The sequence below is a fragment of the Myotis yumanensis genome, unplaced genomic scaffold, assembly GCF_028538775.1.
Source record: "Myotis yumanensis isolate MYYU_CA2020_CCGP unplaced genomic scaffold, mMyoYum1.0.hap1 SCAF_10, whole genome shotgun sequence".
Lineage (NCBI taxonomy): Eukaryota > Metazoa > Chordata > Mammalia > Chiroptera > Vespertilionidae > Myotis > Myotis yumanensis.
Window position 1 is genome coordinate 76,066,426 of NW_027223761.1, and position 25,044 is coordinate 76,091,469.

The 25,044-nt window shown below is 42.5% G+C and overlaps 1 protein-coding gene across 1 annotated transcript in view; it reads left to right on the forward strand.

Moving 5' to 3' along the window:
* Positions 1-7,647, forward strand: part of ZW10 (zw10 kinetochore protein) — a 34,731-nt gene extending 27,084 nt beyond the window's left edge. The window contains exons 12-16 of the mRNA XM_070426024.1: positions 1,662-1,831; positions 2,686-2,816; positions 3,363-3,494; positions 4,254-4,456; positions 7,249-7,647. Coding sequence (XP_070282125.1) covers positions 1,662-1,831; positions 2,686-2,816; positions 3,363-3,494; positions 4,254-4,456; positions 7,249-7,369 — 757 coding nt within the window. The 3' untranslated portion in view covers positions 7,370-7,647. The remainder of the gene's footprint in view (positions 1-1,661; positions 1,832-2,685; positions 2,817-3,362; positions 3,495-4,253; positions 4,457-7,248) is intronic.
* The last annotated feature ends 17,397 nt before the right edge of the window (positions 7,648-25,044 follow it).

Below are 25,044 nucleotides of genomic sequence, written 5' to 3' on the forward strand. Positions count from 1 at the left end.
ATTTTTAATTCAGATTTTTTAATATTGAGATGTTTTTAAATAGGTACACCTTTTGTTTTTGTTATAAAAGAAAACACTTATTGTGAACCTTATAATTTTTAGTTATATTTTCTTTGCTGTTTTAAAATTTTTATTTCACTGTCTACTTAGTCAAGTAAAGGAGAAGAGAAAACATCTCTGGGTCAGCTGATAGCCATGTTTTTTGAGTTTCAGAGACAGTTGGTTTAGGAGTCAATGCTTAGAAACATTTTTCACACTACTGTGAAGTTAGATTTACTTCTGTATGATCTTGGAACTCTGTGCTGGACATATGGTTTACAAATTTGAGTGTGCATCAGAATTACCAAGAAGACTTGTTATAATATAGATTTCTGGATCCCATGCCCAAGATTTCTTGGTTCAGTAGGACTGAAATCAGGGCTGGAATTTTAAATGAATTTCCACATCATGCTGATGTTGCTTGTCAGGGGACCACACTTTGAGAACCACTGTTTTAGATGAGGGTTCTCAGCTTTGGCAGTATTTTAGAATCACTTATGAAACATTAAGAATATGTATATTTGCCTAGGTCCTATCCCAAGAGATTTTGATTCATAGGTCTGGTTTAAGACCCACACATCTGTGGTTTTTTAAAGCCCTATAAATTATTCTGATGTGTAGCCCAAAATGAGGACAACTGTCTTAGATTGTTAGTTTCTGACTTTGTATAGTTAGCCTGACATTAATAAAATCAGCAAACTAGGAAGTATTAGTTGAGAGACTGCTGAAGAGGATATATAGCAGAAATACAAGACAAGACCTCTTCCCAGGCTAGGTAGGGAGACTAATATGTGTGAAAGATTTAGAGCAGTGGTTTTTGATTTTGTATGAAAATTAAGATTACCTAGGAAGGTTTAAAACATAAATTCCCTAGCTTCATTCAGAGATTGTAATTTAATTTGTATGGGATTGAAGTCTAAATATCTATATATTTATATGTTTAGAAACATTTTAAATATATTTTTTATTGATTTCAGAGAGGACGGGAGGAGAGATAGAAACATCAGTGATGAGAGAGAATCGTTGATCAGCTGCCTCTTGCATACCCCACACTGGGGATCGAGCCCACAACCTGGGTGTGTGCCCTGACCAGGAATTGAACCATGATCTGGTTCATAGGTCAGCGCTCAACCACTGAGCCATGCCGGCCAGGTTAAATATCTATATATTTTAAATTTCCCAGGTGACTAATCTGTAGCCAGTTTTGAAAACTAGTGATTTAGAAAATAGTTGAGTGCTTCAGTATATAAATAAAATAGGAATTTGGAGAAAGAGGAAGTAAGTCTATTTCCACAGACTGATCGGTGTTAAATTTCAAGGGATTTATTATGTATATCTATGCTAGGTTTCCAATACAAAAAGTTGACACAGGGAAACATCTTAATTCCACTACTCTTTCTTGTTTGTTATTCACTGGGATAGTTTTGTAGGATAAGGTCACACTCAGGCAGAACAACTTTTCTCTGATTGTAAGTGGGATGATGAGATTATATCTTATGTTCAGCATTTATACAGCAGACAATGATTAAAACCTAGAAAGAGTTAAAAGAGTAGTAACTTCATCAACCCCAACTTCAATAAGAGGTGATTTCTTTCTTTTTCTACCCTCTCTCTTTAACTAGGGAGAACCTTCAAAAACTTCCCCAATTGGCTGCCATTCATCATAACAACTGTATGTATATTGCTCATCACTTGCTGACCCTCGGGCATCAGTTCAGATTACGTCTTGCCCCCATTCTTTGTGATGGCACTACTACTTTTGTGGATCTTGTACCTGGCTTCAGGAGACTTGGTAACTGATATCTTAAATTCAGTAAAGCACATTGATTATGCAGCTTCTCAGCCTGGTATCTTTGTAATTTATGAATGAGGCAGTTAGAAATTAGGTGGTGGTCCTGAGCTCTGTTGGAAAGTAGGAGGGCATTTAATTTGCAAGTATTCCTAGTTATTTAATTTTATAAAGTGAATGTACCCTTTGTGGAAGCATTACTTTTTCTTGACATGATTTCATGATACATTAGAGTTCCAAAGTGCATTGCTAATGTGCAGTGAATTCACCAAATCCGAGTTATTCAGTAGAATGACAAATAATAAGATTTGTATTGTGACAGTTCCATTAGCGTTGTTGGTAAGAGTTCGCTAATGTCAGTGCTTGTTATTTTGCAAAACCTCAAGATAGCTACCTCTTCTTCTACTTCTCTTAGCTTTACTTGGGATTATTAAAAAAAATCAAAAGAAATGAAATGTGGGATAAATCAATAATTTTGCTATAATGACAGCCTAAGAAAAGCAGAGACTCTATAATTCACTTAGCTTTTCAATTCCTGACATTCCTTCGGTGGTATAGATCTTTCAGAAAATAAGTAGCTGCCTCTATCTAAGTTATTTTTCTCATCTGACTCTGGACAAGCTATTGGGAAAGACTTATTATCCTGAGGATGGGTTTGGAGGAGCTGGCTAATGTATTAGAAATGACTGTCTCTAGTAACCTTAGGGCAGCTTTATGCTTGTTTGCTAGATAACAAGCAAGGGTTTTCAAGTAAGCAGAACAGATACATAGTGCATGCTTCTCTCCTCTTCCACACTAGTTTTACAGTGTGTAATTGAACAACTGTTAGAATTCTTTATTCTCATTTCTCATTATAGGGACAGAATGTTTTTTGGCCCAAATGCGTGCACAGAAAGGAGAACTTCTGGAAAGATTATCAAGTGCTAGGAACTTTTCAAACATGGATGATGAAGAGAACTATTTTGCAGCAAGTAAAGCAATCCGTCAGGTGGGAGGCTGTTGTTAGCTCTGGAATTTGTTTTCTATCTTTAGATGCCCCCCTTGTTTTTAAACACCAAAAACTATGTAACAGACAGCTCAATTTATTCCACACAACCCTCATTGGACAATCTGGATACCTTTTACAGTCATATTTATGATCATTCCCCTGCTGGCTCCTCCCCCCCTCCCCAAGTCAACAGGAAGCTACCTTTCCATCAAGTCATCGTGTGACAAGTTTTAAGTCTGTCATAGCAAATATTTAGCCCATGAACTTGGGTTTGGTAAATTTGAAATATTAGCTTTCATCTTAATGCCCCTCTTTCCTACGTGATTTATTTTTTTAGTGTCATTTTCCTGTCCTCAGGATGAATCTGTTTTTCATCTAGCAGGCATATCACTAAGGTTTAATATTCAAGAAGCACATATTCTTGGTTACTTTACCTCACCTTTATATGCTGCCTCTTCTCTCATAAACACACAAATGATAAATGTAAATATGGAAAGAAGTTGCAGCAATCTCTCTTTTATGTAAATAGCTGTATTCTTCTCACAGGTCCTGCACCAACTAAAGAGACTTGGAATTGTGTGGCAGGATGTCCTGCCAGTGAACATATATTGCAAGGCTATGGGGACTTTACTCAATACAGCAATTTCTGAGATTATTGGCAGAATCACTGCCCTGGAGGTAAGAGCTGTTAGATGCCTCACCAGACTTGATATGCAATTCTTGTCCTAGATTGTCACTTTACTAGGAATGTGTTGTTGAAGTCTCATTTTTAGTCAACACAGATGGTAGAAGAAATTGTTCATGTTTTATGTCTAATTCATAGTTTGTATTTTTTTAGTTTTGTCTTAATTCTTTCTTGCTCTAGAGACTTGCTAATCTCTCTCTTTTATAGCCATATACGAAGGTAGGATTACATTACTTTTCCATCTAGCATCAGCGTAAATTATGAATGAGAAGGTTGGAAACAGTAGTCCCGAGATGGGCTGTAAAGTATGAAGTCATGTATATTTAATTTGCAAATAAATTAAATTAATTTAGTAAAGTGAGATGCAGTTGAGGTTATATATGTGACCCTACAATAGTTGCCTGGACTCTGCTATCTCATGCCTCTAAAGCATACATTGGCTCAAACCTTGTTTGTAATAACATCCCCTGCTTTGCAGCAAGCTGTGCTACATTCTACTGGAGAAATGGGCCTTTTCACGCAGGCAAACTAAATTACTAACAATCTGTTGAAACATATTTTGTGTCACTCTAGCTGTAGGAGTATTGTCAGAGAGCTGATGAAATCTAGTGTGCAGTAAGAGGTGCTAAGTTGGTTGGAAAACATATTGCTGTTAGCTGACTGCCTGGACAACATGCACCAAAGATCTGCCCTTTCCTTACTACTAAGCTGGCCCAATTCTATTTTGTTGTGTTCCATTTGTGCAAAACCAGGACATCTCTACTGAAGATGGTGATAGATTGTATTCCTTATGCAAAACAGTGATGGATGAAGGACCCCAAGTATTTGCACCTCTCTCTGAAGAAAGCAAGAACAAGAAATATCAAGAAGAGGTTCCAGTCTATGTGCCAAAATGGATGCCATTCAAAGAACTGATGATGATGTTACAGGCCAGCCTGCAAGAAATTGGGGATCGGTGGGTAGAATGATCTTTTCACAGTTTTGAGGAGTATCAGTGCCATTGAGAGCAGTGCTTCCTTTCCCTCCCTTCCTCCCTCCCTCCCTCCCTCCTCCCTCCCTCCCTCCTCCCTCTCTCCCTCATTTCCCCCTCCCTTCCTCCCTCCCTTCCTCCCTCCCTCCCTTCCTTCCTTCCTTCCTTCCTTCCTTCCTTCCTTCCTTCCTTCTCCTCCCTCCCTCCCTTCTTCCCCCCCCCTTCTTTCTTTGCATGGGGAGATTATTTTATGTATTTAATTTTTTTTATTATTTTTTAATTTCTGTTGACATACAATATTATATTAGTTTCAGGTGTACAACATAGTAATTAGATATTTGTGTAAGTTACAAAGTGATCTTCCCAATAAGTCTAGTGGCCATCTGATACCATATATAGTTATTACAATACTAGAGGCCCGGTGCACGAAATTCATGCACTGGGGTGGGGGGGGGGGGGCGGGGAGTGTCCCTCAGCCTGGCCCCTCACAGTCTGGGACCCCTCACAGTCTGGGACCCCTTGCTCCTTACTGCTCGCTGCTCCTTAGCGCTGCTGCGGAGGCCAGAGAGGCTCCTGCCACCACTGCTGTGCTCGCTTGAGCCCGGCTTCTGGCTGAGCAGTGCTCTCCCTGTGGGAGCACACTGACCACCAGGGGGCAGCTCCTGCATTGAGTGTGTGTTCCCTGATGGTCAGTGCGTGTCATAGTGACCAATCATTCCACCAGTCATTCTGCTGTTTGGTTGATTTGCATATTAGGCTTTTATTATATAGGATTATTCTCTATTTCTTAATGTCACCCAGGAAAGAACTTCCTATTGAGTAGCAGTAGTTGGGACCTTTGCATTATCTATCATAGTGTGGATCTCATTACCACTTTTTCATATTTGTTAACATAAAGACTTGTTGTTTCATATAATTGTGGTCTTGAACATGTTGCTTTGGGATGCTGTACAAATGAGCTTGGATTTGTAAGAAGTACACCTTCTCACACCTATATGGAAATTGTTGCCCATTTTAACCAATAGTGAATGCATTTTAACATTGGCTTTGACACTTTAACAGAGAAGTGACTTTTATTTGTATTATTCAACTCAAACCATTGTTTAATTGACCAGTTTTTCTGCAGGAAGTACAGTAGGGTTAGAGATTAAATACTGTACATATAGAAAAGATACACTTTTTCTTAATATAATAGATGATGTTTCCTCTCACCACCATCAGTTAACATTGCTGTCCCAGTGTTTGTATGCTGTCTATATCATATCACACTGAATGTGAGGAGGGCATTGATACTGCAAAAAACAGAATACGTTTAGGTTAGTTACACATCCATGGATGCTTTTATTATTGACTTGGTAGATTATTAACCAGTATGCATAGCTTGCTCAGGGAGCTCCCTGAATAGGCCTTAAAAGTCCATCTCCATCCCCATAGCTACTTGTTTATCTGTTTTAGCTTTATTTCAGATCCCCAATTATATTAGACCTAGATGGGTCTAAATTGTTCTCAGCAAATATTGTCTTTTGTAAAACACTGTAAATGAGATTTCTATTTGTAAAAAATCATATCAAAATACTTCTAACATATTTAATACAAAATTTGTTTTATTTGTTATTTACAAGTCCTTAGTAGGTAATAAATATCTTTAGGTAAGACTCCAGAGGGCAGCATATAAGAATTTTTCTTTTGCTGTTCAAGGGCCCTCTTACAGCCTAAGAATAAAATTATAAAATATACGTATGAAAGAGCATAGTATTTATAACATATACTCATAGTTTAAAGAAAAGGAGTAAAGTAAATGTTCACGTACCTATTACCCAACTTAAGGAAAATATTACCAGTGCCTTTGAAGACCCCTGTGTTCCTTTCCAAGTGCTCCCCACCAGAGGTAACCACTATCTTGAATTCTGTGTAATTTCCTGGCCTTTCTTTATAGTTTTACCACATTTGCACATATCCCTAAACAATATATAGTTTTCCACATTTGCACATGTTCCTAAACAATATGAAGTTTAGAACTTTCTATAAGTGAAATCTCCTATAACTTGCTTCTTTATAGTTTTTAAATTTATTCACAATGGTGTGCATAGCTGCAGTTCATTTTCACTGCTGTATCATATTCCATTATACAGATATTTTGTAATTTATTTATTTTCTTCACATTTACACCAGTATTTGGTATTATCAGACTTTAAAAATTTTTTCTAATTGGTGTGAATTTTGCTCATTGTCATTGTAATTTACATTTCCTTAAATTCTAATGATGTTGAGCATCTTTTTATTGATCATTCATGTTTTTCCTATTGTAAAATGCCTGTCCATATTTTTTGTCCTTTATTCTAATGGGTTGTTTGTGGTTTCATTTTTGACTTATGGGAGTTCTGTATGTATTTTTTATACCAATTCTTTCTAAGTTGAAATTTGTTGCCTATGATTCACTTTTTAAAGTAGTTACAGATCCTAATACTCTATATAAACATATGAGGATGTGGTCATGATTGTCAAGTTCCAACAGGGCTTAGTGAGTATAGAATAAGGGAGAATAGTCTTATCTTCCTAACGTGGTCTCTTTATCTCTCTGTGCTGATACTCAAATGCAGCCAGAAAGCCAAAGAGGTCAAAGAGATTGAGTGGTAGATCCATTAAGAAGGGGAAGGATGCCAGGTTTTGTTTTATTTCTATTAAGACAAGCATTTGGGATCAAATAAGCGTTTTTTAAGTCTTGCTTATACTTCAGAGACATAATAGGAAAAAGAATTTTATCTTTTACTTTGCAGGTGGGCAGATGGAAAAGGACCCTTGGCAGCTGCATTCTCTTCCAGTGAAGTAAAAGCTTTAATCCGTGCCTTGTTCCAGAATACAGAAAGAAGAGCAGCTGCTCTTGCTAAGATTAAATAAGCACCATTCCTAAGAAAGCCATGTATTGACTATGTGGATTCCTTTCTTGACATAATTACTTCTTTAAAGACTTCGTGGAATCACCCATTGGTTTTGGTGAACCAATATGTAATGGAAGAACCTGGCCTCCGATCAGGGAATCCAGGAGATTCCAAGGGTCAGGGTACAGAATTTGTGAGCAAATGGGAGATGTATTTTGGGAGGTAGGGGAACATATTTGGCCTTGTAGGAATTAAGACTTCCTTTAAAATTTCTTTCCAATAAATAATGCTTTGAAAGGGAGTGTCTTTAATAACATGGGAACTTTGACAAAAGGGACCAAATTTTCTTATCTTTTCTGCTATTCTTTTACTGACATTTATGATCCTCACAGAGGGCTCACTGACTTTTTATCCTTTCTTCATAACACTATCTGATAATTTCTCAGAATCCCAAGGACTCCTAGGACTTTTAGTATAAATTTTTGCTATTTTAACTAAATTCTATTTTAAAGATATTTTTTATTTGACAATTATAGTTGACATACAATATTATATTAGCTTTAGGAGTACAACATAGTAATTAGACATTTACATATCTTACAAAGTAATCTTCCCTATAAGTTTAGTACCCATCTGACCCTTTACATCGTTATTGACAATATTTTCCTCATGCTGTACTTTACATCTTCTTGACTAATGTTATAACTGGCACTTCTTACTTCTGAATCCCTTCAACTTTCAACCCATCTCCCCAACCTCCCTCTCATCTGGCAATCATCAATTAGTTCTCTGTATATATTGGTTTGTTTCTGTTTTGTTGATACATTTATTGTGTGTTTTTAGATTCCACATGTAAGTGAATTATATTGTACTTGTATTTCTCTTTCTGACTTATGTCACTTACATAATACCCTCTAGGTCTATCCATGATGTAAATGGTAAGATTTAATTCTTCTTTATGGTTGAGTAATGTTCCATTGTATAAATATACTACAGCTTCTTTATTCTCCTGTCGATGGATACTTAAGGTGCTTCCCTATCTTGGCAAATGTAAATAATGCTGCAGTGAACATGGTGCATATGTCTTTTCAAATGAATTAATGTTTTGATTTTCTTTGGATAAATACTCAGAAGTAGAATTTCTGGGTCATATGGTAGTTCTGTTTTTAATTTTTTTGAATCTCCATACTGCTTCATAGTGGCTGCACTAACCTCCAGTCCCACCAGCAGTGCGTGAGGCTTCCCTTTTCTCCACATTCTTATCAGCATTTGTTTGTTGATTTATTGATGATAGCCATTCTGATAGGTGTGAGGTGATATCTCATTGTGGCTATAATTTGCATTTTCCTGCTGATTAGTATGTTGAGCATCTTTTTATGTCTGAATCCTTTTTGAAGAAATGTCTATTCAGGTCCACTGTCCATTTTTTAATTGGAGCGTTTGTTTGTTTGTGTTAAGTTGTATGAGTTCCTTATATGTTTTGGATGTTAAACACTTATCAGGTATGTCGTTGGCAAATATCTTTTCCAATTCAGTAGGTTAATCTTTTCATTTTGATGGTTTCCTTTACTGTGCAAAAACTTTTTAGTTTGACGTAGTCCCGTTTGTTTATTTTTTTCTTTTGTTTCTAATGTCCAAGGAGACATATCCAAAAACATATTACTAAGAGTGATGTCAAAGAACTTACTGCCTATGTTTTCCTCTAGGAGCTTTATGGTTTCAGGTCTTACATTTCAGTCTTTAAACCATGTTGAGTTATTCTTGTATATGGTGTAAGAAAGTGATCTAATTTCATTGTTTTGCATGTGTCTGTCCAGTTTTCCTAACACCATTTATTGAGAGAGACTGTCTTTACCCCATGGTATATTCTTGCCTTTATTGCCATAGATTCATTGACCATATAGGTATAGGTTTATTTCCAGGCTCTGTATTCTGTTCCATTGGTCTATGTGTATGTGTTTATGCCAATATTATGCTGTTTTGATTACTACAGCCTTATAGTATAGTTTGATATCAGGTAATGTGAGGCCTCCTATTTTGTTATTCTTTCTCAAGATTGCTTGGCTATTTGGGGTCTTTTATGATTCTATATAAATTTTATGGTCATTTGCTCTATTTCTGAGAAAAATGCCATTGGTGTTTTGATAGGGATCGCATTAAATTTATAGAGTGCTTTGGGTAACATGGACATTTTAATGGTGTTAATTTTTTCACGAGCATGGTATGTCCTTTTATTTATTTGTATATTCTTCATTTTCTTTCTTCAATGTCTTACAGTTTCCCAAGCACAGGTCTTTTCCCTCCATGGTTAATTTATTCCTAGGTGTTTTTTTCAATGCAATTGTAAATGGGATTGTTTTCTTAATTTCTCTTTCTGATAGTTCATTATTGGTGTATACAATACAATTAATTTCTGAATATAAATTTTTTATCCTGCTACTTTACTGAATTCATTACTGTTGATCTCTCCTGTTATGTCTGTCATTGTTTGCTTTATATATTTAGGTTTGCCTGTATTGGGTGCATCCATGTTTACAAGGGTTATTTCTTCCTGTTGTATTGATTCCTTTATCATTAAGAATTGTCATTTTTTGTGTCTGATTATAGCTTTTGTTTTAAAGTCTATTTTGTCTGGCAAATATATTGCTACTTTGGCTTTTTTGGTTTCCATTTGCATGAAATATCCTTTTCCATACTTTTACTTTCAGTATGTATCTTTCTTTCAATCTAATGTGTGTCTCTTGTAGACAGCATTTTTTTTATGGGTCTTGTTATTTATTCAGCTATCCTATGTCTTTGAATTGGAGCATTGAATTTATTTACATTTAAAGTGGTTATTGATAGGGACGTAGTTATTGCCATTTTATTATTCATATTTATCCCTTTCTTCTTAAAGAAGCCCCATTAACATTTCTTGTATTGCTGCTTTGATGGTAATGAACTCCTATAGCTTTTTCTTGTCTCTCTGATTTTAAATTACAGCGTTGCTGGGTAATCTTGGTTGTATGTCCTTGCCTTTCATGACTTTAAATATTTTTGTGCCAATTTCTTCCGGGGTGATGGTGGTGGCACAGTTTCTCTTAAGAAACGAACTGACTGTCTCATAGCAGCTTCCTTGTAGGTAACTACCTGCTTTTCTCTTGCTGCTTTTAAGATTCTCTGGCTCTGGCTGGATGGTTCATTTGGTTAGAGTGTCGTCCCATACACCAAAAGGTTGCATATTCAATCCCTGGTCAGAACGCTTACAGGAGGCACCAGTCGCACCAGTCGATGTTTCTCTCTGCCTTCCTCTCTCACTAAAAAAAAACACCAAAAAAACACATTTTCGGGTGAGGCTACAAAAAGATTTTCTCTCTCTGTCTTTAACCTGTCATGTTAATTATATTGGCATGGGACTGTTTGGGTTAATCTTTTGGGGGACTTTGTGTGCTTCCTGGACTTACATGTCTATTTCTTTTCCAGGTTAGTGAAGTTTTCTATCATAATTTCTTCAAATAAGTTTTCAGTTCCTTGCTCTCTCTCTTCTGTATCCCTATGATGTGAATGTTGGTATGTTCAATGTCATCCCAGAGGTTGCTTAAACTATCCTCATTTTTAAAATTAATTTTCTTTTTTTGATTGGATTTTTTTGCTACCTTGTCTTCCAGATCGCTGATTCAATCTTCTGTTTATCTAATCTGTTGATTCCCTCTAATGTATTCTTCATTTCAATTACTGTATTCATTTCTGACTGATTCTTTTTTATGGTTTCTCTCTCCATTTTTATGTTTCCTATCTCTGTTAAAGTTTTCACTGAGTTAATCTACTCTTCTAAGTTTGTTAAGCACCTTTATAACCAGTGTTTTGAACACTATATGGTAGATTGCTTGTCTCCATTTCACTTAGCTCTTTTTCTCACTTTTTGTCCTGTTCTTCCATTTGGGATATGTTTCTTTGTCTCCTCACTTAGGCTGACTCCCTATGTTTGTTTCTGTGTAGTAAGTAGATCTGCTCCATTTCCTGATCTTGGTAGAGTGCCCTTAAGTGTCCTCTGGGGCCCAGTGGCACAGTCTCCCTGGTCACCTGAGCTGGGTGCTCCAGCAGTGTCCCTGTGTAGGTTGTGTGTGCCCTCCTGTTGTAGTTGAGCCTTGATTGCTGTTGGCATGTCCGTGGGAGGGATTGACCCTCAGACTGACTGGCTCTGAGGGATGGTGGTGATTATAGTTGACAGACTTGTGCAGGGAGTGACCTCAGGGACGTTTTCCTTCAGCAGGGCTCTGGTGCTTGCTTTCCATTGGGTGTTTCATTTTTGGAGGTGCTTGTGTGGTGGTCTTGTGTGGCCTTAGGCTGGCCAAGGGGCATGTTGGCTCTGGAGCCTCTTGTGATGGGAGCAGATGGGTATCTGCTCCCTGTGCCCGGCCTGGAGCCACCTGGTAGTAGCTACAATGTGATCTGCAGATGATTGCCATCTCTGTTGAGCTTGAAGGCTCCAGGGAAAGACTAAGCTGAAATTCTAGGCCAGCTGCCACTGTTGCCAGGCTTGTGGCCACCTAGCCAGAGGTACACCGGGCATGTGGAGGTCATACACTTCTTGTTTGGGGTTTGTGAATCTTTGAGAGATTTTAGAAAGTCCTCAGTGTGACCTGAGACAGGCCATTTGTGTAGAAACTCTGCTGGAAGAAGTTTGGGCCAGGTGCTCGACTTGGCATCCCAGAGAATCCCCAGGGTGGGAGGATGAGCAGTGTTAGCCAGTTTGATGGAGACTCAGATTTGGTGCCCACTTTCACCTGCCAGCTGGTTTGGGGGAGGGCTTAACAAAGGAACAGCGGCATCTGCCAGCACTTCTGTCCCGAGTGAGATGCCCTGATGCCTGCCCCTCCGGCCCTCACCCTGAAGCTAGTCAGTTCAGTTCTCTCCTATGTCTCAGCACTTTTCAAGCTGCTGCCCCCGGGCTGCAGCCAAGAGTGAGTGAGTCTGCAAGCAAATATGTCTGTGCCCAGACCCTTGAAGAGGAACACCTGGGACTTCAGCGGCCCTCTTTCTTATTCAGCAGCCATCCCTACTGGCTCTCACAGCTAGAAGTTATGGGGGCTTCTTGACATTGGAGTCCTGGGCTAGGGAACCCATTGTGGGGCTCCTCGAGGGGAACCTCCATAGCCGAGCTATCCCTCCTGTTTCTTAACTGCCACATTGTAGGTGTGGGGCCTGCCCATTCTCGTCTCCATTCCCTACCAGTTTCTTCATGGCTTCTTTATATAATCTCTTTATGGCTTCTTCTTTATTATCCTTAGTTATAGGACTTCTGTCCAGCTAGATTTCAGGTGGTTCTGAATGATGGTCTGTAATTTAGTTGTAATTTTGATGTGGTTGTGGAAGGAAGTGAGCACAGCATTTACCTACTTTGTCTTTTGTTGTTATTAATCCTCAAGGATATTTTCCCATTGATTTTTAGAGAGTGGAAGGGAGGGGGAGACAGAGAGAGAAACATGATGTGAGAGAGACACATCGATTGGTTGCCTCCCGCATGCGCTTCAATCGGGGCCAGGGATTGAACCTGCAACTGAGGTACATGCCCTAGACCAGAATCAAACCCATGACCCTTTAGTCCAAGGGCCTATGCTCTATCCACTGAGATAAATTGGCTAGGACCCTACTTTGCCATTTTGAAACTTCTGTAAATTCTGTTTTCTTGGTTGGGTTTTTCTTGTTTTGTTTTTGTTTTGCCTTCTCTAGCTCCACTGTTTCTGTACATTATCAAATGGCAAAAATATTTTTTAATTGATTTTAGAAAGCGGGTGATAGAGAAAGAGAAACATCAGTTTGTTCTTCCACTTAGTTATGCATTCATTGGTTGATTCTTGTATGTGCCTGACTGGGGATCAAACCTGCAACCTTGGCATATCAGGACAATGCTCTAACCCCGTGGTCGGCAAACCGCAGCTCGCGAGCCACATGCGGCTCTTTGGCCCCTTGAGTGTGGCTCTTCCACAAAATACCACGTGCGGGCGCGCACGTACAGTGTGATTGAAACTTAGTGGCCCATGCACAGAAGTCGGTATTTTGTGGAAGAGCCACACTCGAGGGGCCAAAGAGCTGCATGTGGCTCGTGAGCCACGGTTTGCTGAGCCGCAGTTTGCCGACCACTGCTCTAACCAACTGAACTACCTGGCCAGGGCAAATGGCAAAGGTTTAAACTTGCCAGTGTTCTTTCAGCATGTATGTGCCATGAGACACTAACACTGGGCTCTGTAGCCTACGCCTTTACTTGGTGGGCATGGGTCATCTGTCAACTTACTGTGTGTTTAACTCTTTGCAGCCGTTGGAGGTATATATTACTTTAAAGTTGTCCTGGATCTCTGTAGTGTTCTAGGTGTGTCTTTTCCTACTGAAATATGGTTTCTTCCTGCGAAAAGAGGTTAAGGGTGTGCTCTTCATGTGCTTTTGAGGAAGATGCTGTTTGGAGGAAGTTTTCAATACAGTGAGCATGGTTCCTTAGGCCCAATGGCTGACCCTGGGCACACATAGGAAATGGTTTATCCTCCTGCAAGTGTTCTGCCTTTGCCCTTTCATTCTTGGTTGTGGCTCAGCCTGTAGTCATTGTGGTTGCTTAGTTTTTCTTTTACCTATTTAGGGGTCATAGAACAAACAAGAAGGGGATGATTGGTTTTCTTTGTATAGCAGAACTCGGCTGTGGTTAATGACAAGCTATTTGTCTAATACTCAGCATGTCCTACTATGAGGACTCACTGAAAAAAAAAAAAATTTCCTGAAGCAACTTTAGTTTTTTGAGAACAAAAGCTCTTTCTTGAGAGAGGAGGAATGGGCCATTTGTACAGGTAAAGAAAATAATTGTTTTTGAAAATTCACACAATTTCAGGTAGCATTCTTTTCTCAGCAATTGAGAGAATAGGGAACTAAGGACAGAACTGAAATAAATGCATCACAAGACTATCAAACAGAATGGCAGATTTCTTTTGTTCATAGAAGCTATTCTTGTTGCTTGACAGGTATAGCAATTTGGGCTTGGGATTTCTTATAATTGAAAAGCTCACTCCTCACTCCTTCTCTCCCAACACTAGCACAGAAAACTGCATTACAGTTCTTTTGAGACTGGTAGAATCTGTCCCCCGGGACACTTCCCCTAATGAACAGTTTGAATGCTGTAGCAGACAGAATGGGGACACTCCATCCTCTTCTCTGCCAAAGCAATGGCGATGATTAAGTGGATGCTCATCCTGGGTAGGGATGAACCACCTGATGGAGCACATGGAAGCTGGGTCTGGCAGCTCTTATAGGGACTTTGAAGGTACCTATTCTGATTAGAACTTGAGTTGAAATGGAAGTAGAACCACATCCCTATAGAAAGAGCTTATAGGTTATGGGAGAAAGGGAACTTTAGGACACTCTACTCATTTAGTGGATCTTTGGGCCAATGGAGAAATCTCTTTCCAAATAACAATCAGAACTACACAAATAACTGAGAAATGAAGTTCAAGAAAGGTTCCCCAAGATTAAACCCATAAGGTGACTTGAAAGTGGCTCCTGCTATTATGGGGATACTGAATATGGTTGTTTTGCACAGGGTTTCTCTAAAACGGAGGTCCTCCAGATGGCACCCTTTCCTCAGGCCTGGGAGCGGCACCAGACATGAAGGCCTGTCTGTGGAAGTGGAAGCCAGGGAGTGTGGCCATTTCACCCTGGCCTTCTGATCTGGCCTTGGTCGTCCCAGGAAGGTCATCCATTCTCTGAACAGCATCTGTATTACATGCTGCAGTGTTGCTGAACAGGCACTAGTGAATAGGTCAAAAGGTTAACATTGTTAAAGGAGGTGTGGATATTCCCTCCCCCATGCTTGCAAATACCTAGGTTATCACTTAAGGCAATAATTCCCAGCTTTTTGTGGGATTTTATTCTATTGTTTATCTGATTTCCCAAGATTATGTCTGTCTTCTAAAGTTCTGAACGGTGTACATATGCACATGCACGCGCGCACACACACACACACACACACACACCCCGTATGATATTTTTGTCATAAGAAAACTAGGCCCAAAAATGGTTTGTTTGTCCAAGCCCCACTGCTAGTTTGTGTTTTGGATAAGTGAAGTGTATAGGAGTAACTTCTTAGTGGAGCGAGGTAGTTACAAATGCAGGGAGGGGTAAGGCTATTAGAAATTGCTTTACATACAAAAAAGTCTTGGCAAGAAGTAGTCTTTTTAAATTGGGTTTTGGTGCTCATATTCTTCCTAATTATAGGCCTGATTTTGAACATTTGTGATAACTTCCTCCTAAAAATAAGCATTTTGCTGAAGCTTAAAATTTCTTGAAAGCTCCAATTTTGAGAAGTTTTTCAATTATGTGGTTTAGACCAGTGGTTCCCAACGTGGGGCCCCACAGGAGGGGCAATTTGATTTTAAAAGGGGGGGGGAGGAATTCGAGAATGAATTATTAACAGTGAATTTTCTGCATTTCTTATGGTGCTAGGGGCTTCATAAACAGTATATAAATATATATTGTGACATTTATGCATTTCAGTTCTCTATTATATGTTTTGAAACTTTATTTGCTATTTTTTCATATCACTTCATATTATTATATTTTTTAACAATTTCTTAATGATTTCTTCCTCAGTACTTCAACTGTCCTTTTGTTCTTTTATTTTTCTTTCATGAATGCCATGTTCTTTGGAAGCTTGTTTAGATCACATTATGGCCTTGCAGGCTTCCTCCATGTGAATAGGAGTTCACTTTTTGAATAATAATTATATGTGTGTGTGGGGGCGGGGGCGTTTGGAGATGCTTAGGTGGGACATGGCCAAAAAAAGGTTGGGAACCACTGGTTTAGACAGAAATTTCTCACTTTGTCATGAGGAGTTTGGTTAAAATTTTGTGAGGTCACATGATATAACAAGATAGCCTTAGATGTTTTAAAACCAAGTTTTTAAACCTCTGTTTAGAAGTTGGGGAGGAGGGCCATAATTCTGAAGAGCTGTATATAAGTTCTCCACTCCTCAGAAATCAGGCACCCTAGATATCTTGTGTAGTGCAAGAGAGCGGGATGGGAGTCACTGGGTCTTAGCTCCTGCAGCTACTGAAGAAGATACTAGCACCAAGCCCAAACATGCCTACTCCCTCCCCTGTCTCCGCCTTGTAAGCAGTTAAAACTTCCTACACTCATTCCACTTACATTCACTGGGTGCCAGGTGCGGCGCTAGTCACTGAACAGCTCCACCCAAACAAAAATTCCCTATCCCTATGGTGATTTAAATTGTAGTGACAAAGACAGGTAATAAAATAGATACTGTGGGTGAACATTTTAAGCGCTATGGAGAAAACGTAAATGTAGAATGGTAAACGTGAACTCTACTGGAGTCCCAGGAGTGGGGGAAAGGAGTGAGCTGCCATTCTGCATAGGGGGGTTAGAGCACACCTGGAGAAGGCGAGTAAGCTATGTGGGTATCTGAGCCAAGACCCTGTAAAGCCCTCAGATGGGAGGAGTGTGCCTGGTGAACTCACGGAATAGCCAGCCGAGAGTAGGAGAAAGGAGGCTAGCAAAGTAACGAGAGGAGGGGGAAAGGTATAGAGCCTTTATAAGGATTTAAAAAAACAACAGACTAATGGGAAACCTTCAGTAGCTTTTTAAAAAAAAAAAAAAAACCTTAAAAAAATGGAAACATAAAAGTAAAGAAAATAATATGGTGAACTCATCACATGGGTACTCATCACCCAATTTTTGTTTCATCTGTACCCTCCTTCTCTGCCTCCGCTTGCTCTGGCAAACACACACTAGAATGTTGAAGTCAGTGCCAGACAGCATATCATTTCAAATTCGGGGCTCAGTTTTGAAGCTTTTTCCTTTTTCATTCTTCTTTCAGCTCTTGTCATGCCCTCTCTCCTCTGCCCACCAGAGTTGTCCTCCAGCTGCTGGACTCCCTTTTTCCTCACCTTCAGTGCTCGCGCTGGAACCACTCTGCCCCCATTCCCTGAGCACGGGTCCCACATAACAAACACTTCAGATGCAGTTGGCAGCTGACTCATGCCACCAGGCCCCTTTGAGTGCCCGTTCCTTTGCCCCTGCCATTTGCTTCCGCTAACTCACCCACCCCTAGTTCTGGGTGGTCAGAAGGTGCCCAGGAAAGACTTTCCTTTTGCTGATCGTTTCAGTAGCGCAGATATCTGCCCTCTTACAGCCAGGTTCTGGTTCCTTTCATGGAGAATCCAGCAAACATGGTAACTTGGCTCCAGCTATTACGTCCTAAGCCTGGCTGTTGGCTGGAGTCTGGACTGGTGTGGTTTAAGGGAAGGCAGCCCCCTTTCCTAAGGACTGGTGGAGTGGAGTGTGGGGAGTGAGCAGCCCCTTGCTGTCTTCTGCCTCCCACATTCTCTGACTTTAGAGATGTTGCTTTAAAAGAATATTAATTGTTTCAGTTGCATGAAGGGCTCCATTTATGCTTGATTACCATACAGTATGATAAAAATTGAGCATAACGTGAAATGTCAGCTTAACTGTTATAAAGTCCATTTCATTTCAGTACTAAGCTCTGTTCCTCAATCCATAGTATTAATAATTTGCAATGTCTGTATCTTCATTATTATTAAACATAAAAAATTTAGGACTTCTTGATCACCATCCACCTGGTTAGTAATCTGTTCTAGTAAAAGTAACCTAAATTAACTGGTCTGAAATAGCATTAGATCTTTTATCCCTTTTTGAAAATCGGGATGTTTGCTCATCTCAAGGACTGTAACATGATTTGTGATTACATCTGCAGTTTCTTTTATTTTTAAGTCCCAGAAATATCATTCTTCTTAGTCTAGGATGGTGAACTCTTTTCAAACATAGGTTTTCTCTTTCTATCTTTTCACCTATCTTGGGCTTAATTTCCCTCTCAAGCATGTTCAGTCCTTTCCAGGGTGAAGATAATTCTCCTTGTTAGGGAACGCGGAAGCAAAAGTGTGATATCATCACATTATCAACCCCAAGTATAGCTGACCTCTTTTCTTTCACTTTTGTTTCCCTCCCTGCCCCCAAAATCCTTTGAAATGTTTTTCATAAATGTCAACATATTCTGTACTTTGATCTTCCTGATATTATTTTTCCATGTCCAGCCCATTCTTACATTTTTGCCTATGAAGGACCTGTTTGTTTTTGTTTTGTAAAACTCATTACTGATTTCCATTTGCACCTTCACTCCTGTTTTTTATTGTCTTATATGGTCAGATTTTCCATTTTGAACAGTTCCTCCACCTCCATTTTCACTCATAGAATGATGTCCCCCCTTTTTTTAAATTATAAAAAACATTTATTTGAGCAAAAAGGAGCTGTAGCCTGGGAGACACAGATTCAGGTAGCAGCCTAAATTGTGTTCTTTGATATCTTTCAAAGTCTATGGATGTGAGGTGATTTCTGGCCTTTTTCTATGCTCTTTGAAATATGCTTCCCTAAAGCCAGGGCCTGTGCTTAGGCCATACCATTTCTTCTTGGCCTCTTGTGCAATTGGCAGTTGCTCTCTACTGATGTTTTGGGAAAAGAGTTCCCTTCTTTGACTTTCTAAAAAGCAATTATTTATCAAGACAATTAAAAAGCACATTGGACATTCTGGATTTTAGCAGAGTGGGAACTCCAGCAGACTTATGGAGAGCTGAAACCCCCTGTCTGGCTGTGTCAGTTTCTTGTTTGGAAAAATATCAGCTACCTCTTCCACCTGGCTGGGTAGTGCTGTGCTGCACACATGTGCCAGTATTTCTAATTCTTTTTCTGTTCCTCTTTACCCCAAGTGCCTGGTTGTTTAACATTTACTTTGTCAACCTATAAGAATGTAACTTGGGATCCCTGAGAACTCAGTAGAATCTTGATTTACTGCTAGCAAAGCAGTAAAAAGGAAAGAATAGGTTAGAAGAGAAGCTGACCTATATGACAACTTTGTTTTATAAAGACAAAGTCAGTCTCATTAAGAAAGGAGTAGTATTCTTCCATGAAGTACAGATAGTAAACACCTTTTCTGATTTGCACTGAAGTATATTTGTGGGTACAGGGAACAGGGAAGTGACAGGTTGGAGGGAGAAGTGCCGGGATTGGGCTGGATTTACATTGACTTGGGTTGCAAACTCAAGCCTACATTTAGCTCTGTGACCTGGGACAAGTTATTCATTCTCAGACTCAGAATCTTCATTTGTAAAATGGGGATAATCTGACTGACCTCGTGGGGCTGCTGAGAAGATGAAATAGACAATCTCTGGAAAACAGCACAGCGCCTGGCACAGACATATTAACTCTAGTGTTAGCACTTCTCAGTGCACACAGTGGGGAGTTTAATTATATAGACAGTTCTCCAACGACATGAACTCTGAGGGCAAGGATGGTGTCTCATGCTTTCCTTCATATGGAGCTGGACAGGATAAGCTAAATAAATAATGGGTTGATTTGAGGTCAGCCCCACATAATGTGTGGCAACATGGCCCAAATAAAGAACAGGGGGCAGCTGTGTAGCATGAGCTGGAATGTCCTTGTAAATCACCCGTGAGTCCTCACATGGGGAGGATTTCATTTTGGGCCCAAGAGAGCTGCTTTCCTTGGCTGTGTGGATCTTTGAATTTATGTATATGTATAGTAAAGCCTGTTTGTTTGGAATTTATACCACCTGGAGGCACAAATTACTTTTAGTTCTTGCTATCAGAACTCTTTAACACCAACTGAAGCCAAGATAGTATCCCTCAAACAGCCCAGTGTCTTGCCAGCTGCGAGGGGAGACTAAGAAGCATGGGTTCTGGGAGCTTGCAATCTGTGGTGGGGGTCCCCACTCTGGCCGGCTCCTCCACCCGCCACCTCACTCACGTCAACTTTTTCTGCCCTGGCTTCCCCGGTCAGCATGGCTCCTGTGTGCAGTTTCAGGCTGGCCCGCCTGTCCAGCTGGCGGGTCCATGTGGGGCTGGTCAGCCACAGTGTGGTCAGGCCCCATGAGGACCTGTGGTGGAGAGGGTCATCCCCCACCCTCTACAGTGCCCGGAATTACAACTACGACGTTGCTCTCCTGCGGCTCAATTTCTCAGGTGAGGTGCTGGCCCTGGGCGGCAGGTGCAGGCTGTGGTGAGAGAGGCACACGCAGGGAGGAGCTGCAGCAGGGCTGACTTCTGAGGGTTCCTCCTAGCGCTGTAAACGGTAAAGTATTCAGTGCATTTGGTGGCATGGTGAACTTCAGCATCGACTGGACCTGATGTTGCACCAACTCTCCCACCTGCTCTTGTGGGGACGGAGGGCTGGCCCTTTTCATGCCGGGCTGCGGTGGGATTTGCCTGGAGGTCCTTAGAAGAGCTTTGCAGTTGTTTCATCTACCAACAGCCGCTCCACCCCTGTCTGCTGGCGTGTACCAGGTCCCAGCCAACAGTGGCATGTTACAATTAATAAGATGTCTTCTATTTTTCCAAATATTCTTCCACTCATTCCTCATAACAGTCCTGTCAGGTAGATGAGGCAGGTACATACAGCTAGGACATCGCGTTTAGTGAGGGAAGTGACTCTCAAGTCCATGTGACTCCGGGGCCAGGGCTCCTCAGCATACATGTGCACATGCACACTCCCCTATAAACACATACACTCACACACTACATGCTCACGCAACTCACTTCCATGCACGCGCGCATTCCCACGCACACACGCTCACACCATAGACACAATACTCCATACACACTCATGCACACTCCCATGCACACACACACCAAACACACTCCTGTGCACACACTCACACCATACACATTCATGTGCACACACTGACAAACACTCAGCACTCCTCCATCCCACTGCTACCTGTACCCTGGGGTTTCCCGAAAAGAAGTTGTTGCTGTATTTCTTTCATATTATTATATGTGGGTACTCTCTGAGCTGTTGTTCAAGAGTGACTGTTTCTAAATTGACTTAAATATACTTGAGAGGAGAACTTTAAGTTCTTACCTGACTGGAGAGCCAGTGTTACTTCCAGTGAATACATCACCACAAAGCACACAGAGGGCTACAGAACAGTGTTCTGGCTCCCGCCAGGGGCTGCCAACAGAACTGCTCGGCCGGGCCTGTTCTCTGCGTTTCAGTGCAGGGTGACAGGCATTGAGAGAGGCACAGAGGGGCACCGGATGGAGTCTTTCTCCTGGAGGTGGTTGTGGGGACTGAACGAGGAGGGAAAGGGAGCTACTCTCTCCCCAGGTGCCTGTGTTTCGTTAATGCATGCCTGCATTCTACCTGAGAACATGTGTGGGCTTCACCTGGAGGACATTTTGGGAACAATGTCCCAAAGAAGCCAAAACACCCTGGGGAAAACCCCAAATGAGCTCACAGAAGGACAAGCTGGGTACAAACACCCAGGAGAATTTGCACTTTTCCTCAGTGCCCGGGTGGGGGGTGTGCAGCCTGTACTCAGCCCTAGAGGGCGCCATGCCACTGCACTCTACACCTCGTCCTTTGTGTGAGTGGGACCCTCGGGGTGGTACAGGGCACAACCCACACAGTCCCCTGGAGGCCTGGCTGGTGGAGACCAAGAACCAGGACTGTTTGAGAAGGGAGGAGGACCTGCCAGCCCTGGCAGTCTCCCCTGTGTGGGTCTCTCTGAAATTATAACCCCTAAGTTTTCCCTAAACTCAGTCCCTTTACTATTGCTCTCCTTGTTCCAGCAGTGCCCAGGCCTCAGCATTCGGGGTGCATGTGTGAGTGAGGTCTACTCCTCCTCTTTACTCCCAGCCCCCAAGTCTGGGGGACACTGTGCTCCAAGGCCTCTGTGTTCCTGGACCTTGCTTTACACACTGTGGCCTTGCTCTGTGCCCCTTCATCTTCACATCTGCCTCCCGCAGCCAACGCTGCAGGACATGATAGTGCTGCTGCTCAGCACCCAGCTCTGCAACAACATCCGCGTGTATAGTGGGGGTGCCTCCCCCCATGCTGTGTGCCAGCTACCTGGACAGGAGGGCTGATGCCTGCCAGGTGTGGCAGCAAGGGGGCCAAGGAGGAAGGTGGGGGCGGGGTCTTGCTGTGGCTGGGTCCCTGGTCTGAGCAGCCGGTCTAGGAGGCTGAGGCAAGACAGGATCTATGCTGGAAGCAGGAGGGGCCAGAATGGAGGGTCTGCTCCCCAGGAAGGCCTGGTGCCCCTTCACCTGGAAGGACTGACTGCCTGTTTCTCTGGTCTCTGTGCTTGGACCCTTCAGGGGGATAGCGGGGGTTGGGGGGCAAAGGGGGACCTGGTGTGCCCAGATGGGGGCATGTGACGCCTCGTGGGGGTGGTCAGCTGGGGCCGAGGCTGTGCAGAGCCCAAGCACCCTGGGGTCTATGCCAGGGTTGCTGAGCTTTTGGACTGGATCCATGACATGGTGCGGGTGAGTGTGGGGGCCAGGGCGGGGAGGGGAGGTTTGTAAAGGACCTGTCCCTCAGAAACTGTGACCCTTACCTCTTAGGCCTGGGCCTGGCTGGGGTGGGGGAGGGGCAAAGGAATGCTCCCCAGAGTAAGAGGAGAAGGAAATGATGCAGAGAACGCTGAATCCACTGGATTTCTACCCACGTAAGCACTGGCTGTGGAAAAGCCGGCCTGAGTGTGTGTTATAGCCCCGATCTGCCATTGACTGGGTGACCTTTGGCAAGTTCCTAACTTGGTAACCCTCCGTTGCCGGGTAATAGCCATCGTGGCGCCCTTGCATGCTAGCGTGAGGATTAAATATGGCAAGAGCTGTACACGGCCTGCGGAGTCCTAGGTTGGAGCGAGTGAGCCTGGGCTTCTCTATGGACGTATTGATGACCACCACTGGCCCCTGGTTTCTAAGGCAGTTACTAGTGTCTGCATTCCCCACGCTGGGGGCAGAGCTCAGCGTTTAGCAGTTTGGGTTTGGCAACTCATTCCTGTGTGACACTGTGCAAGTCACTCACCTCCATCTGTTCCGAGGGAGGGCCTAGCGAGATAATGTGTATAGAAACACGTTATTTGTATCCAGTAAGGTACAAAGGCAGGGCGTGGCGAGGGAAAACTCTGCAGGTCGGGCATGGGGTGGGTGGTGGATAACAAGCCTGATGGATTATGGGGGACACGTGCCTCCAACTCCTCACTCAAACCTTACAAAAAGCCCAGAGAAGCGAGTATTGTTAGCCCACTTGATAGAAGTAGAAATGCAGGTTCTGAATGGTTAAGTGATTTATTAAAATAAAAGTTACTCTGCTAGTGGGTGGATCCAGGTCCCTTCTCTGTCAGCTCAGGACTCCCTCCCCCAGCCCTGCCCTTTCCTCCTCCTCACTGCAGAGCAGCCTCCTGTTTTGGGGTCTCTGGCAGGTCCACTAGATGGAGGAGAAGCGGACCCCGATGCAGAAGATATGGATACATGTATCCTATTACCGCACACGACACAGTGGCCACCCACTGGCCAGCCTCTGGGGGTAGGGCCTCTCCCCTTGGGCCCTGATTTCTAGACCCTCTATCTCTCCAGTGAGCCCCAGCGACAGGAGGAAGGATGGTCAAGGTTGGCACCATGGGGGAGCCGATGGAGAGGAAGGGGCTGCTGGAAGCAGCTGGAAGCAGCTGGAAGCTGCCTCCTGCCCTCTCCCCTCCCAGCCCCTGGGCCCATCACTTGGGAGGATGCTCAGGGATACCCGGGGCCTGCCTCCTCCCTGTGCTCTCAGGTGGGTGGTGGTGGGAGCAGTGCCTCCTTAGAGGAGCCCCTGGCCCTGGAGGCTCCTGGGAGATGGGGTCAAGGTTGGACAGTCCAGATTAAGCCCATGGAGTCAGGATCCTCCCCACTCTCCATGGTTGGTCTCTCCTACTTCCTGCTCTTACCTGGCTCTGACTGGCCCTCCTGGGGCAGGGGTAGGAGTGGGGACACTGGAAGGACACTCTGGTTGGTGTTGGAATAGGGTGTTGGTTTTAAGTGACAGTTCTGTGAACTGGTCCAAGGAGTTCTTTTATTAAAGGAACTCCTTTAATAAAAGGGTTGTATGGTAACTGTTCAGTCTCTCTCTCTCTCTCTCTCTCTCTCTCTCTCTCTCTCTCTCATTAATGGGTAGAATTACAATTTCCCTTTCATACATGTTTCTTAAAGCTCTGGAACTGACTCCTGCTCATCTCTCTAGACTTTTGGCATGTACTTATTTAATTCTTTACATTTGTTAAATCTGCGTGCAGGATGCTGCCCAGCCTCCTCGGTGCTGAGATGATGCAAGTCTGAGAAACACGAAAGTCACCGTTGTCTCAGGGAGTTCTGGCTTCCCCACAAGACCCATCTCTCCTTAGCTCTTAGCTCCTGTTCCAGAATCAAGCCTTGGGGTTTGGGGAGCTTTCCTTCTGCGGTGATGCTCAGCACTTTCCTGGTTAAGCTTTTCCGGGCTCTCCTCTCGAGCAATTGAAATGCAATTGGCATCTTGTTTCTAAAAACTGCAATGGATTTTTTATGGTGCTTACCCAAGGAAGTGCAATTAGCCTGTAGCACTAGCACAGTGTTTCCATGAGTTTATCAGCATGTGTAAAGGAGTGGTAGAAATGAATATTCACTCCTGGAGGGTCTGCTTCCGTGTTCTGGACCAGGGCCTCCTGCATTGTCTCTGGATCCAGGAGGGGCTGCAGGTCTGCTGGGAGCACTCACCACCCCCTGCGGTACAGCTTCAGGGCAGCCGATGCCCTGGGCAGGGAGGAGTCACCAGCAGGTTTCTGATGTCACCCGTGAGCATTTGCTTATGTAAAGGGAGGATTTTGTTGATTGC